The sequence below is a fragment of the Cyprinodon variegatus genome, unplaced genomic scaffold (genome assembly GCF_000732505.1).
Source record: "Cyprinodon variegatus isolate N-32 unplaced genomic scaffold, C_variegatus-1.0 Scaffold121, whole genome shotgun sequence".
Classification (NCBI taxonomy): domain Eukaryota; kingdom Metazoa; phylum Chordata; class Actinopteri; order Cyprinodontiformes; family Cyprinodontidae; genus Cyprinodon; species Cyprinodon variegatus.
Genome location: NW_015150574.1, coordinates 729,726 through 744,585, shown reverse-complemented (window position 1 = coordinate 744,585; position 14,860 = coordinate 729,726). Strand labels below are relative to the sequence as shown.

The following is a 14,860-nucleotide window of genomic DNA, read 5'->3' as shown; positions in this document are numbered from 1 at the left end:
GTAATATACTGCGTATCTGCTATATGTATGTTGTGGATAGTGCAATCTCTTCTGCCATAATTTGTTGGGCTAATAGCATCAGAGCAAACTAACTAATGAGGCTTAAAAAGCTAAAACAAAAGTACATCTTTCTTCTGAGAACTCTTCAAGAGCATTTCTAGATGGTTTTAAAAAGAAGAATTCTTCATAAAATGAAGACAATGAATACAACATTGAGTTTCTTCTTCAGAGGACTGTTAAACAACAACAGTAAATCAAAGGCTTCCCCCAGATCCACTGCAAAACAGACCACTACAGAAAACCCTTCCTGCCTACAGCTTTAAACATCTAGAGTACATCAACTGGCTTTTCCAACAACATTTATTTTACTTTAATGAATTGTGCTTTAAAATGTGCTTTAAAAAACCTGTTTTTTAAAGCACATCAGTAACCCACTCATGTGCCTCTATGTTAGCTTAGGAATAAGAGCTAAGACGGACTCCCTTCCAGCTTAAATTATACAAATCTTTTCATAATGGAACTGAATTAGATCAAGTTTGAATTATGTCAATTACTGATTTTGTTTTTATCTAATATAACTTAATTCATATTCAATATTCACATCACAATGATAATGAAATTGTTTTTTATTTCTTTTTATAAACTGTGTTTCATTTATTTCAGAAGCATAAACAAACTGAATGTAACTCAATTGAACTAGAACACCATCTCCCTTTGGTCTGCATATTATTACACAGTCTTGCAATATCAACATTATTTGTGGATGTTGTAATGGCAATATCAGTTGGGAAAAAATATACTTCTTTCACCCCTTTTTTATTGATGTCACCTTCAGGTGGGTGTAACACTCTATCCAACAGGCTGAGCAATAATGTGACTGGAAAAAAAGATTCTAAGAAAATAAGAAAAATATCCTTTCTAACCATAAGGTGTTTTTGCTGCTGTTCAGTTTTTATCATAAAGTTAGGAAGCATTCCATCACACTCTCTGATCAATCATTCATTTTTGAACAGCCTCGGTACTCAGGTTTATATTTAATTGATAATCTGTAATATGATGGTAATGTGATACCTGCTGGATTGTGAACTAATTTCTTCCCTGTGCTATATAAGAGGAAGAAGAGTTGGATAGAGTGTGTGCTAAGGTATTGTATAAGGGGCAATGCTCTTGCAGAAGTTAAGTATGACATGCAATTAATCAGCATGAGCAGCCAACCAGTATCACTTGACTGCAGACGTGGGAATAGAGGCCCGTCTGTGCTGAACAGCTGCAGAAGGAATTCAGCCCTTTGCCTTTCATAGACGTGCACTGAGAGCGGAGTAAGGCAGAATGAGGCAGTGAGAGTGAAAGAATGAGAGTAAGTGCGTGAAGCAACTTACAGATGGGAAGGAGGGGGAGCAGGAAAAGAGGACGAGAGAAAAAAATAAGGTTTTAACAGCCTGCCCACATCTGTTTATTTAGAAAAGAAACCATTGTGTCATTCAGTTATTCTAGCAACCTACGCCAGGGCCAATGTTAGTCCCACAATGACGGCTTTTTAAATACACAGTTTACACTCCTATGAAGTGGCCTCATAACTGGGTTGGAGCCTCAGGAAAGTGCCAAAACGGGAACACACTATGATTTCACATTCACTGCTCTCTATCTTCTTCATGTCTCTATAACAGACTTCAGTGCTTGGGCCTGGGTTTAGGGAAACTTTGCTAGGAAACATTTCTTTTTCTGTTCTTTAGCTGGATCTAATCTTTTAAACCTGTTCAAATGTACTGTACAAATGGCAGAGGATTGTGTGATTTTATGTTGCCCATTATTATTGATTAATTATCTTATTCGTTCTGGTGTACAGACAAAATAAACATTAGTTTTTATTATTACACATTATAAAGCGTGATTATTCATTATTATAGTTATATGTAGTACCCTCATAAAAACTGGAGATAAGATTCTGGTGGAGTACGGAAACCAACTCAAACCTTATTTTACTCAGAAAACTTAAACTTGTAAAAGCTCTATCCCTTACCTGCTCCACCACAGAAAAAGTAATTATATAAGGTTCACAGCCTAGACCTCTTGGTAAAAGTAAATTCATCTGAGTGAAACCGTTTTAGATAATATTACCACCATCACACTAATGTATATCTACCTTAGAATGCATTGGTATAGGAAACTGTACAGTATAAACATGTTGGGAAATTATTGTTATCCCATGCCTAGACATGACCTTTATACCATAAATATTTCAGTCAGCAAGAGTACTTGTCAAATGTTTCAACCATGAAAATAAATTGTCCATCCATTACCTGCTTATTCAAGTACAGTCACATTTATTAGGACTGGCCTGGAAGGTGAAGCAGGTTCATTGATATTTGTTTCAAAGAGTAATCTTTCAATCACTGCTTGGAAACTTTTTTTCTCTGAAATGCCTCCTTAAAAATGTCTTGTTGCAAAAATATTATTAAAAATATAATATATGTAATTATAGAGGATTTTATCACTGACATGCATTGAAAAAAATAAATATGGTTTCTGTTCTATTCTATTTAAGCAACTTTAGTAACTTTAACTCTGCTGGATCTATCTAAGCCGCTTTTGTTGATTTTATCAATGGTAGTTTATGTACTTTCTTGTTAAACACTAGTACTACTACTAATAAAGTAGTAGTACTAGTGTAGATACTACATTATATTAAAAATGGGAATATTAGCATGTTTAATCTAATTTTATTAAAACTCAAACGGCAAAACACATAGGCCTGTTAATAAAGTTTGTGTCATGATCTTGGTGCTGACGACTGGCTTGATTGTTTATTCCATTCACCTGACTAGCTCAGCCCAGTTTCTCATAACCTTTCATCTGTGTTACCTGTTCTAGTCCCTATTTAATTTGCCTGCTCCCAGTCATCAGTGCCAGATTATTCAAGCCTTTGGTGAGAGTTCTCTGGCTTACCTGATTGTGTTCTGATTGCCTGATTCTGACCCGTTTTGTCTCTGGACCATTAAACCTGCCCTTTCATGTTCTGATCTGCTTTCCTGACCTGTATTTGAACCCTGCTGGATTCTGCCTGTTGAACAAACCTGGATCTGCTTTTTGACACCGACCTGAATTTCCCTTTGGTACCTCTTCGGATCTCTGATCTTCTGGTTTGGACTCCTGTGGACCTCTTCAACACCAGCTTTGGCTTCATCCTATGGATTGTCCTGCCTTCCTTCTTCTGCTTGGATCTGATCTCCCTCCCGTTCAGCAGTCTTTAAGGCTTCTGCGTCTGAGACTCTGTAGGCAGTGTTTGCCACATCTTGTTGTCAGCCATTCGGCTGGAATCCACCTCTTCCTGTGGGCACGGACTGAACTTTAAGGCCAGGTTAGTAACTCACGCGTTCATAATCATCCCGTGTCAGATTTACATGGTCACTAACCTGAGTTTTCCCCCTACAGAGTTTCCTGCCTTTGACATCCTTGCAGTTACTGTAGATCCACTGTTTTGTTTTAATAGATGCCTTTTTGAGAAATCTAACTGTCTCTCTGCCTTGATTACTGGGTCCTCGGTTCTGAGCCTTAACAATACCTCAACTTTTGCTAAATTTTTCACTTCTTAACAAGTTAGAATTTTTCTTGTTAGCAACACATTTTTGTTACATCATGTTATCCATCTCTTTCTACAAAGACAATAAATACCAGGCCTGTAATTTAAAGCTCTAATGGTTTTATACATTTGCTTTGTTGTTTCTTTACACTGCAACATTCTCATTCACTGCACATTGTGTTCGGAAGATTTTGCTCATGTGTCTTTGTTGGGATTAGAGCTTTCTCTGGTAGGTCCATATGTGCTGGTTTTTGTCTGTGGTGATATGAAAGGCGTTTAGGCCTGTATAAACAGTCACGTATACAGTCCAATGGCTGAGCAGCATATGTTGCAACAGCTGCATGTGTGATGTTGTCTGTGAAGCTGCATGGAAACTCACACAGGTCTTTCAGGGTGAAGACTGTTAAATGTACCTCGATGTAATCACAGATCTAATGGAGTTAATTAGCTTTGGGACTGAGCTCTATCTTTTTCTTCGCTTAGCCTAAACCATTATTTTTTCATCTTCACTAAAAGGATTAGAAGATTGAACATCAAAATGGCTTCTATGTGTAGGGAGAGGGTAAAGGGGAGTTTAAATCTAAGGCTTTAGAAGGAGAAATTTCAAAGCAATGGTTTATAAAAAGAGCCTTTCTTGCAAATGTGCCCAAAAATATAGGTGTTCTTAGTTAAATTATGTTGACTATGAGTACGATACCTACATGTATAGAATAAATTTTTTTCATTCATTTAAATCATTGTAAAGAAAGCAAAACAACATAAAATATTTCTCCAATGAAGACACTTTATATAAAAAAAAATAAATAAAAATTCCAGGTAATTAAAAAAATATGCTTTTGCATTAGAATGGGCCAGTCAAAGATTAGGATCATAACTGAATTGAATTGAGAATCTTTGCCAATCCTTATTATTTATAGAGCTTGAACTAGTTTGGTTTTCATTGATTCTAAAACTGCATGGTGAACCTGGTCAAAATGAATGGTTTTTTTTTTACAATAGGAGATAAATGGGTCAGATATTTCCCCCAAAAGCATTAATTCAATATTTCAGGTGACTGGTGTTTATTTTGACAAGTATTAATCAAAAAAAATGTCCCTGCCATCTATGATTTGGGAGAGCCTTTGTCTGACACATATTGATTTTCTGAAAGAGATTAGCAAAGAGAGCTTTAAAGAAATATTCAACATGTATTTCTTGAATAAAAAATGTGAAAAATTTAGATTTGCTGTGCAAACTCTTATTTTTTTTTTTTTTGTCATAAGTCCTCTCTGAATTAAAGTGCAGTGAGCTGTGATAAAAGGGTCAGGTGGATCTGCCTGTTTGACATGATGGATGACTCTAATCTTACTGATTAAAAGCTCACCCACCCCTATCCATAACACTGGATTTCACATTTGACCTGGTTAGGGGAATTCTTAGAGCAGGATCTACCTACGTCTTATGCTTTTAAGTAAACCACAACAGCTATTTAAATGAACTTTGCAAAATGTTTATAGATATAGTTATTTAATTTAAAGTGTATTTCCTTCAAATCTTGAACTTACATATATAAGTTTTATGTTTGTGAAGATATATTGCTGATGTTCAGGTCTAGCAGTGTTCAACAAATACTAGAAATGTTAAAAATAGGCTGGGTGTTTACGGCTTTCTGCCATTTGCTGCCAAGTATTAAGGTTTTAATCATTTTTGCGTCACTCTGGAGTTCCAGACAGAACAAATCAACCCAAATCCGCTGGAAGACGACTGATGAAATAGAAGCAAATTAATAGAGCAGGCATGAGGAAGGAAATGAATTCTTAATCTTGTTTGGTTGTGTTCCAAATAACTTATCACTGGTCATTATCATGTGTCTGAAATCCCAAAGAGGAAACAATTTGAATGGATGATTCTTCCCAACTCATTTCCTGTGTTCGGATATTTCCTTTTTCAGACAAAACAGCCTAGGCCCATTTTAACTGACCTACTCTATTCTACTGGGATTCAGCTCATCCAGAAAATGCCTTCTAAGTTCCTTTTAAACACACACAAAAGCTTAGGAATTTATAAAATATGACAACATAGATGTACAATTTTCTTCAAGTGCATGTCAGAGTCATTTGACTTATCTTTAATTTACAGTTTAAGAAGGAACATGTGGATAATTACTTCAGCCTGTAAGAGAATCAATTTATTTTGAATTGTATAAGTAGTCTTGCATTATCACAAACACTTTAAAAGCAAATATGTCAAACTGAAACAACTACAGAAGTTCTATTTTGTTGAAAGCAACAAGGCAATAAGCTTGGTCTTTGCTGTGTTTAAACGATTCAGAATACATTCATGTTTCCTACTATCCATTTTCAGATGTAAATTGGTAACTAACTAGTAAAAAAGTAAAATAGTAAAAAAGGATTTGCTTGGATCTTGTAGATCTAAGGTTGATGAATCGAGCAACAGAGCATAAGGCAGTCACCTGAGCGTTCAACAACACAGTAAATAAAGCCCTAGACCAGGGGTAACCTGGTCCGCTCATCCGAGACCTCTGCTCTAGACAGAGAGAATAATCTGTAAGACAATTAGACAGCCTCATCATCTCAGCATAATGAGTCTAATAGCGGGTTTGCTTGAGGCAGTATCTAGCTTTTAGTCAATATCCACTGTACTGAAGTTGAAGCCAGTGGGTAAGTTAGGGTAGCCTTATGTAGTACAACTTATTGAATTCACAAATTTTTTATTCAGAATTTTACTTAATTATCTCTTAACGCTGAGATGCATTTAAGACATTAATTACCCCAAATGAGTCCAATTTGAATGTTTTGAGAATCAGCTAAGCTTTCTTTTAATTTCATTTTGTTTATTGCTTAATTGGACTGTTGTGGGAGGAATTTGAGTGTAATTGATCCCTCTGTGTAAAAGCTTTCAGCTTTTAGTGCAACACATCTGGTTTGCACACACAGCTGCTCAGATGAAAGAGCTGGATGATTTAATCTCACTTTTTTTTTCCTTCTGAAAGTGCTTAGGATGAAAGCCTTGTTTTTTAATAACCGATGAAGTCTAAAATGTTCTTTCTTTTCCTTTAGTTTTAATTTTGTTATCTTTTTCAAGCATAAAAAAATGAATCTTTTTTTATACTGTATATAAAAAGTAAAAAAAAAAAAAGTGAAGATGGCGTTTGGAAGTCTTTTGTCACCGCTCACAGTGCGTCCCTCCATGTGCTATCTGAGAAAAGTGAAAATGAAATCCTGAGGTATTGAATTCCCTGTATCCATCATTTTCGATAAGTTGGGAGCTTGGAATAGCGCCAGCAGCGTCTGTGCTAGCCAGCCGTAACTGACATTGAGTGCATTGTTTGCAGTGGGAAGCTCACGGCTGTGGCCTAAAGGTACATTCCTGAGATCAGAATTCTGTTTGAAATACAAACAGCCTTTGTGCCCCCATTGCTCTCTTCTCCTGACTCCCCCATCCACATCAAGCCTCGAGAGCTAAACGACCTCCTCTCATTCATGTGTCAACATGTGGGCTATCATTTTACTCACACCCACATATGCGGTACACTCACACAAACACACACCCCTGTCATTTTCATGATGAGGTCCAAGCAGATATCTGAGCTCTTGTGGAAGAAAAGCTGCGAAGCCCTAATTTTCAAACACAAACACTGCCTCCTGTTTAAATAATCCTTTCTGATAGCTAGAGAAAACTAACAAGCAGAATTCAATTATGTAATCCTAAAAGATATTTAAGGCTGGAAAATGAGGTTTTTAGCATTTAACATTTATCTGCTTCAGTGCAGCATCTGCCTACATGTACAAGGGTTTAAGTTCTATTGACGTAACTGTTACCTTTTAACTAATACTTGTACAGAAAGCAAAGCTGGAACACAGTTTTTCCTTTAGAAGACATCCTTAGAATGGTTTAGAATGGTTCTAACAAAAATCTAAATATGCATATTCATATTTCTTATTAAGGATCACTTGTTGAATGACGCTAAATAGTTGAGGGACCTTTGAAGAAGTATACTTCAAAGAACAAACAGAGCTTATTAATGCAGGAATCAGCAAACTAATCATCAAGATGGGATTTTCTTTTAACTGAACATTTCTTTTCTTTTTGCAACTGTGTATAATATGGTACAAATCTGGTACAAAACGTGTCTATGTACCTTTTTTTTATACTTGTATAATTTACTTACAGTGCAAAAAGAGCTATTGCTATATAATTGTTAAAAAAGAAGAATAGCAATTGTCTTGCTCCTGTTAACCCATACCACGTGTTGTCCAGTCTAACTATATTGTTGCATTCCTGGGTGTACAGATGTATTTTACTTTGGATAGGTCAATGGAACATTTCGTTTTCCTGCAAGACATGGACTGTTTGTTTGCTCTTATATATATTCAAGTTGTTGCAGGAGCAACTATCCTAAACCAGGACATGTTTTGGAATTTATGGGTTTCAAAATAGCTGCTCAGTGTGACAGTGGGTAGCACTGCCACCTTGCAGCAAGAAGGTTCTGGGTTTGATTCCCGGCATGGGGTTTTTCTGCATGGAGTTTGCATGTTCTCCCTGACCATGCATTGGTTCTCTCGGGGTACTGGCTTCCTCCCACATTCCAAAAACATGACTGTTAGGTCATTTGGCTTCTCTAAAATTCTCCTTAGGTGTGAGTGTGTGTGTGTGAATAGTTGTTTTTCTCTGTGTTGCCCTGCGATGGACTGCCGACCTGTCCAGGGTCTACCCCGCCTCTCGTTCGGAGACAGGCACCAGCACCCCTCTCGACCTAGCTTAGGATAAGCGTGACAGAAATGGATGGATGGATTTCAAAATAGTTTTCCTTTTAGACGAGGGGAAGTTTAAAATGATGATAAAAACAATTTACTTGGCAATGAGGATGATAAATGATGCAGTAATCTATTCATATAAAAAACAATAACTATATTAAAAAAAACAAAAAACAGATCACTTCCATGTCAATATAAGAACCAAAACAACTATTTCTGTTCAGCCAACAGCTGAACATGCAGCTGCATAGAGTAAATTGTAATGATTGATTATACAGAGAGGTATTTATGAGTGCCCATTAAACCTCAATTAATTTCCCCCCAACTGCTCAGCTGAAGAGGACTTAATGGGATGCAGTTGATTAAATTAGTAGGGATGCGACACAGATCCTCATCTGCGCTATTGTAACACTCTAAAGCTATATTTAGTATTCAATAGCATGTGATCAGTTATATTTAATGAATATTATGACATGAAATGTATTTTTTTTGTTTCCAACTATCCAAACTCCATGACTTGCCTCTGTCTTCTAAAATATATAGTCTTATTTAAGTGTTATTGAAATTATATATGAAGTTCAGTTTATTAACTTTTTAAACCATTGTGTATTTCATTAGGTCTTGGTCACACTTATTGGAAAGATATGAGACAAGGCTTAAAATAAATTTGCATTCATGTGCAGAATCTAAACACACAACCTTTTTAATTGATTGGTTGATTTGGAAAAAAAGTTTTAAGACTATTATTCTGTTGAAAGATCCCATAAGGATCAATTTTGCTTAGTGTTCACCAGGTTTTTTTGTTTTTTTTTACTGTGAAGATTACAAGTGACCAAACGCTACAGTTCCTCTTAAAGTTGTAGTGATTTATCACATTGCATAGGTTCATATTTGTGGAAGTGACAGAAAATTGTCTTTTTTTTTTTTGCATAAGCAATGCTTCTGTATGTCATTAGCATCTAATGGAGAGCTGGAGACCCAAAAATACCTCTCTTTGGAGCATTTCTTTTTCAGTAAGCTTCACTTCCCAGATTATTCTACTCCCTGCATGTGCTGGCAAGATAAGCAGTCTTGTGGCCAGAGATAATTTGGAATCTGTGTCATGTTGTATTAAAAACCCCTAAAAATATGCATTACTAATCAGCACTTTCAAAAAAGACCATTGCTCAACTTGGATAATTTTTTTATAGGGAAAACATTTGATGTCATAAATGTGGACTTTAAAAGTCACGTAGGGTGTACTGTGAAAATGTTGAACAAGGCGGTGTTGTTATATACAATTAAATTGGGACTTTTGTAACTAAATGCAAAAAAACTTTAAGCAGTAGAAAATGTTAGCAGCAGCATAAAACTGTGCAAACTTTTTTTCATCAGAGTTCCCCTTGTAGTGGTATAATGACCTTAATCCTTTGCTGTCAAAATAAAAAAACAACTATACTTCAATATAAGAACATTCTAAAATGAGTTATTCAAAGGTGCTTATTTGTATTATAATAGTTTTTTATGTGACACTTTCACATTTAGCAAATTGTTGCACTTTTTCAAGGAGAAGAGCTGCAATTTTAGACACTCTGCCACTATGCTCTCCCCCTGCAGCGACTCATCTACCCCAAATGATGAACTGCTGCTAAAAGATTTTAACTCGACTAATGCCAGGTTCACAAGGCAAGATAATAGTGGAGATTTTTTTCTCCGATCTTCCTCCCCCAAGACCCAAAATACTGTGATGCCTCTTGAAAAAAATGTTAATAAAAGGATCCTGCCATGTGCGGGGTACTATTAGAGATCTGCTCTGCTTGGAAGGTCATTGGGCAAGGCAAGGCAAGGCAAATTTATCTGTATAGCACAATTCAGTACAAAGACAATGCTAAGTGCTTTACATGATTAAAATATAGGAAAATAAAACAGCCAGTGTAAGGACTTTAGAACTGGGGTGATGTGTTCTACTTTCTTAGAGCACATCACCCCATTTGGGGGGACCACCCCAACTGAGATATGAGATCTCCAACATGCTGTCCTGTCTTGGCTTCATATCCTAGGGTGTTTAGTGATCCTTGTGTGCAAATAAGGAAGCAAATTGCTAAATCTGATGTACTGCAAATCAGAATTTTTCCAGAGAAAACAAATATTTAGAAGTTTACCAACCCCTGTTAGACCTTTCTTCACTTTCTGTAATGTCTAAATATCAAACTCAGTCCACAACGTCCTGCCATAGCTTCTTCCTCCTCAGCCATGTTTATTTACTCAGAATTCACATTTGATCTCATAAGTCTTTATAAGATTTACCCTCAGACATCTAAATTTTCCTGAATGAAATCTGTCTGTTGTTATGTCTATGATTATTTATCGTAATGTATGAGGTCTTTAAGGTTTGGAAAATCACTTAATTTTTTTTTTTATTATTATTATTTTGCTGGATGAATCAGGCTTACCACGAGGAGAACATCCAGAAAAAAAAAATTTTAAATCCCCAAAAATGAAAACATGTTAAGCCAAGGAGGAAAAATCAGATACATTGGCTATATGGCAGATGTATAGGGAAAAATAAAATAAAATGCTGAATGATATCACCTGCTACCTACTTTAATTGTACATGGTAATGTCATGTGGTAATATTCACAGATATTTGTGAGTAACCTCCAAAGCTTGTTAATGTATAGATCCCACCCCCAAACAAAACCAGAAAAAAGGCTAAAACAGAAGCAGACTATCCTGTAGAAGTTAACCACTATAAAACATACTACTCAAACAATATTCGATCAATTAATCAATTTTGATCATATATTTTACCAGGCTGCTGTCACACATTTGTATCAATGATACTCTTTGTTATTCTGTAAAAAATATGTTTTGCATGTTTTAGCTCATTGTTTATTTCGGAACACGATTCAAATATGCTGTGACTTTTTAATGTACCTGTGTAGTAACACTTATCACAAAACATATTAAATGGCAAATCGAAAAGCAGAGTGGCAGATAAGAAATTATAATCAAATAAAATTATTGCATGACTGAAACCAAGATGGATTTTTTCACATTATTAAATTATGTAATGTGTACATTAAAGAGAGTTGAATTGTTCCCTATTTATTAGGTTTTACAATAAGACATGAAAGGTTGCTCATATTGTAATTAATCTTTTTTTTACACAAGTAAAAAGAACCCTGGACCCTCAATGTTCTACAAAATGTTATTTCATATCACATTTGTGTTAGAACTACATAACACAACCTAAATCCAACTGAGGAAGACTTAAAGTTGTTGGTCACAAATGTTCTCTGTCCAGTCTGACTCAGTTTGAACTAATCTGAAGGTAAGAAAATTTATTTTGAAATGCTTAAGGTGCACCATTTAGCTCAGACCTGAGAACTATTGTACTGATCTAACATGTAACATGAAGAAATGGAAAGGTTTATCAGTTCCCATTATATAATCAGAAAGTTGTTCTTACATCTATAATTACATGTGTCATTGTTTGTTATTGTGAAATATCAGGATGATTATTACTATTATTAAAACATTCATCCCTGCTTTGTATTACCCAGTGGTTGCCAAAAATGCAAAGCCGCAAAATAGAAGAGAATAGAAAATACCTTTATTATCCCTTAATGGGGAATTTCTGGTGTGTACAGCAGCAAAAAGATAGTAGAAAAAATGGTCACATAAATTTGAACCTTAGAAAAGTGTATAAGAATAACATAATAGGGAAGAGTTTTAAAAAAACAAAAACAAATATAATATTGTAGTGTAAAGCGTTTTAACAATATAAATACTGTGCATATATCAGGTTTATGGAAAATCCTAATAATAACTTATAGATAACCAAAAAATTAAGCATATTTACATACCATTTAACTAATCTAATTTAAGGATGACGTCAGGTTCCTGGGTTTTATTTGAATGAGTTCAGCAAGCACATAAAAGGTCTCACAATAATGTCCCCACATAATTGGGAGCAGTGTTCCCACCACTGATCTACACTCAGGCGCATTCATCCTCTCCTCATGGAGTGTTTTCTCAAGGCTCGCCCTCCTCCCATCATAAACTCCCGCCCATTATTACGTACGAACCCTCAACAAGTTGCCAACCAATGAGGCGCACTTCACAAATGTATGGCAAGGGGGGCTGTGGAAACCAAAGACAAATGCTCAAAGGGGTTGGGAGTAGAGGACCACTTTGAGAGCCACAAGAGTTGTTGTTTTCCCCCTCCTACTGTTTGTTTGTAGCCCTCTTAACAAGAAGCGCTCAATGATCCAACGCACTTTGGGTTTGTCCGGTTTTACTTGGTGGATCCGCGCAACGGAGAGACGCTGCAGTGGAGGCAGCTGTTCCTCGATGTACTCTCCCACTCTTTTGAAGAACTTTTTTTTAATCTGTTGGTGCGTCTGAGTTTCATATTAAGGTTTTTCCATTTTTTTAAATTTTTTTTTTACGGATGGTTTGCGCAGAAATCCTGCCAAAGTGGATCAGCGCTGACAGGTTTCTAGAGACGGAATCCCAGAGCGCAGTGGAAACCCGCTGAACGCCCACAGAACCACCCGATCACACACCATCTGCCTCGGATTAAATTACTCTTCTCCAGATTTGACACTATCAATGGATGCACTTATGACGCTGCTTTAACTTTGACCGTGCCAAGCAGCCTTGATGATGGCAAACTTAACCCTTTCAATGCTGGGAGTTTGCAGAACTGTTTGGCCCCTTGGTTGCCTGCTTCTGGTGTTTGGCTACTTCTCGGTGGCTTCACCGCACCACGGCCGGCGGCTGATCTGCTGGCAAGCCATCCTGAACTGTAAAAACGAGCCCGAATGCAGCTACGCTTATGACCACTACGTCCTGGCCTGCAGGCCTGTGCTGAGCGGGGGTAAGAAGAGGTGTCCCAGCCACTGCATCTCCTCGCTCGTCCAGCTCAACATGACCAAAAGCGGTCCGGCTCTGGAGGACTGCAGCTGCGGTGAAGACATGCGGTGCGCGCGCACCAAGCATGCCATCGAGCCGTGCCTCCCCAGGACTACCAGCACGGGCTGCACGGAAGCCCGATTACAGTGCGCGCGGGACGCTCAGTGCGGCTCCGCCATGCAGGACTACTTGCACTACTGCGGGAAACTTTTTAACGGCGCGACCTGCACGAACGCCTGCCGGCGCGTCATTGCGAACATGCGTAAAATCCCAAAGGGTCAGAAGTTGGAGACGTGCATGTGCGACGGAGCGGAGAGGGCCATCTGTGAGTTTATAAAGAGGAGCATGCAGGTGCTTTGCTTCGACAATCCAGACCAAGACGATGGCAGCGGGACGGACGACGAGGACGGGTGGGAGGAATATACGGAGGTTACACCAAAACCAGTGACCGCAGCCTCCATCTCGGTTGCGGGATGCGGGGGTTTGACCCTGCTGGCATCCACGATGGCTCTGTCATCCCTCTATTAAACCTGGTTTAAATCCTGGTGAAAAGGCAATGTAAATGTCACTTACCGACTTTTTAAAGTAAAAGCCTAGACTGAAAATACATTTCTTCAACATCATAAAGCAAACAGGATCAAGAGGATGTAACAGATGTGGCACCACTTCGTGTTTCTGAATAGAGGCTTTGCTTATAAAATAAGCTTAACAGGACTGCCAACTTTCTCCTGTCACAGACTCTGATTGTAAACTTGTTTTAATCAGCTGTGCACTGCCAATCTTTCTCTTTACTTTTAAAGTATGAACCATATTTTTATATTTGACAAGGCAGTTGCTGTTTGGCACCACTGTTATCTGATTTGCAAATATTTAATGTAACTTGTAAATAAGATCAGGATTAAAAGTGAAACAGTAATTTATTACACGCCTCCAAATAGACAACATGTGTATAAAGACTGAGAATTCCAGCTTTAAAGGGAAGTTATATTGATCAAAAATGGTGTACATACACTGTACATACATATATAGCTGATACAGAGTTTTTTTTTGCCGTTTGTTCAGAAAATCCTTTATGTTTTAGGCTATGAGATGATTTATACATGATGTAAAGTCTAGATTTAAACCAAATGTCTAAATCCACTGTATTATTGCCTTGATAATGTCCCTTTTTTTCTGAAGGCATAAAGAAAACTTGAAGATAAAATTTACGACTGTGAGTTGTTCATTTGTGCCACACACTGCTTCATTTGACAGTGTTAGACAAGATGATTCATGAAGTTTGTAAAGTTTTGACTTAGAGATATTTATGAAACTGTTATAGAGCTTGGGATTTAATAACCAGAAAGAAGCTAATTAGCTTTTATAAGCAAGGCTAGATTTTGGATAAGAAATACTGCAAGCACTTAAAAGTACTCTCTCTGATCCCTCCACGTTACATCAAGATCTTTCTTTTTATACCGTAATGTAAATCAGTGTGATTTTTTTTTTCCTCTTTTGACTTTACGTGACAGTTAAAGGTGAAAAGAGGAGCTCGCTTTTTGTCAGTTTTGGTCGGCTACATGCTCTGTTTTAATCGAATAAAATGCAACACTTTGTAAATGCTAATGAAAATATGTGTGAGAGT

General features: G+C 37.1%; 1 protein-coding gene across 1 annotated transcript; it reads left to right on the top strand.

The window, feature by feature from the left end:
- The first annotated feature begins 12,470 nt into the window (after positions 1-12,470).
- gas1 (growth arrest specific 1) lies at positions 12,471-14,440 on the top strand. The gene has a single exon (XM_015375579.1). It carries the CDS (start codon positions 12,985-12,987, stop codon positions 13,762-13,764), a length of 780 nt encoding a protein of 259 aa, XP_015231065.1. The 5' UTR covers positions 12,471-12,984; the 3' UTR covers positions 13,765-14,440.
- The last annotated feature ends 420 nt before the right edge of the window (positions 14,441-14,860 follow it).

Coding starts and splice junctions, on each gene's coding strand:
- gas1 (XM_015375579.1), top strand. CDS start 12,985: ATGATGGCAAACTTAACCCTTTCAATGCTGGGAGTTTGCAGAACTGTT.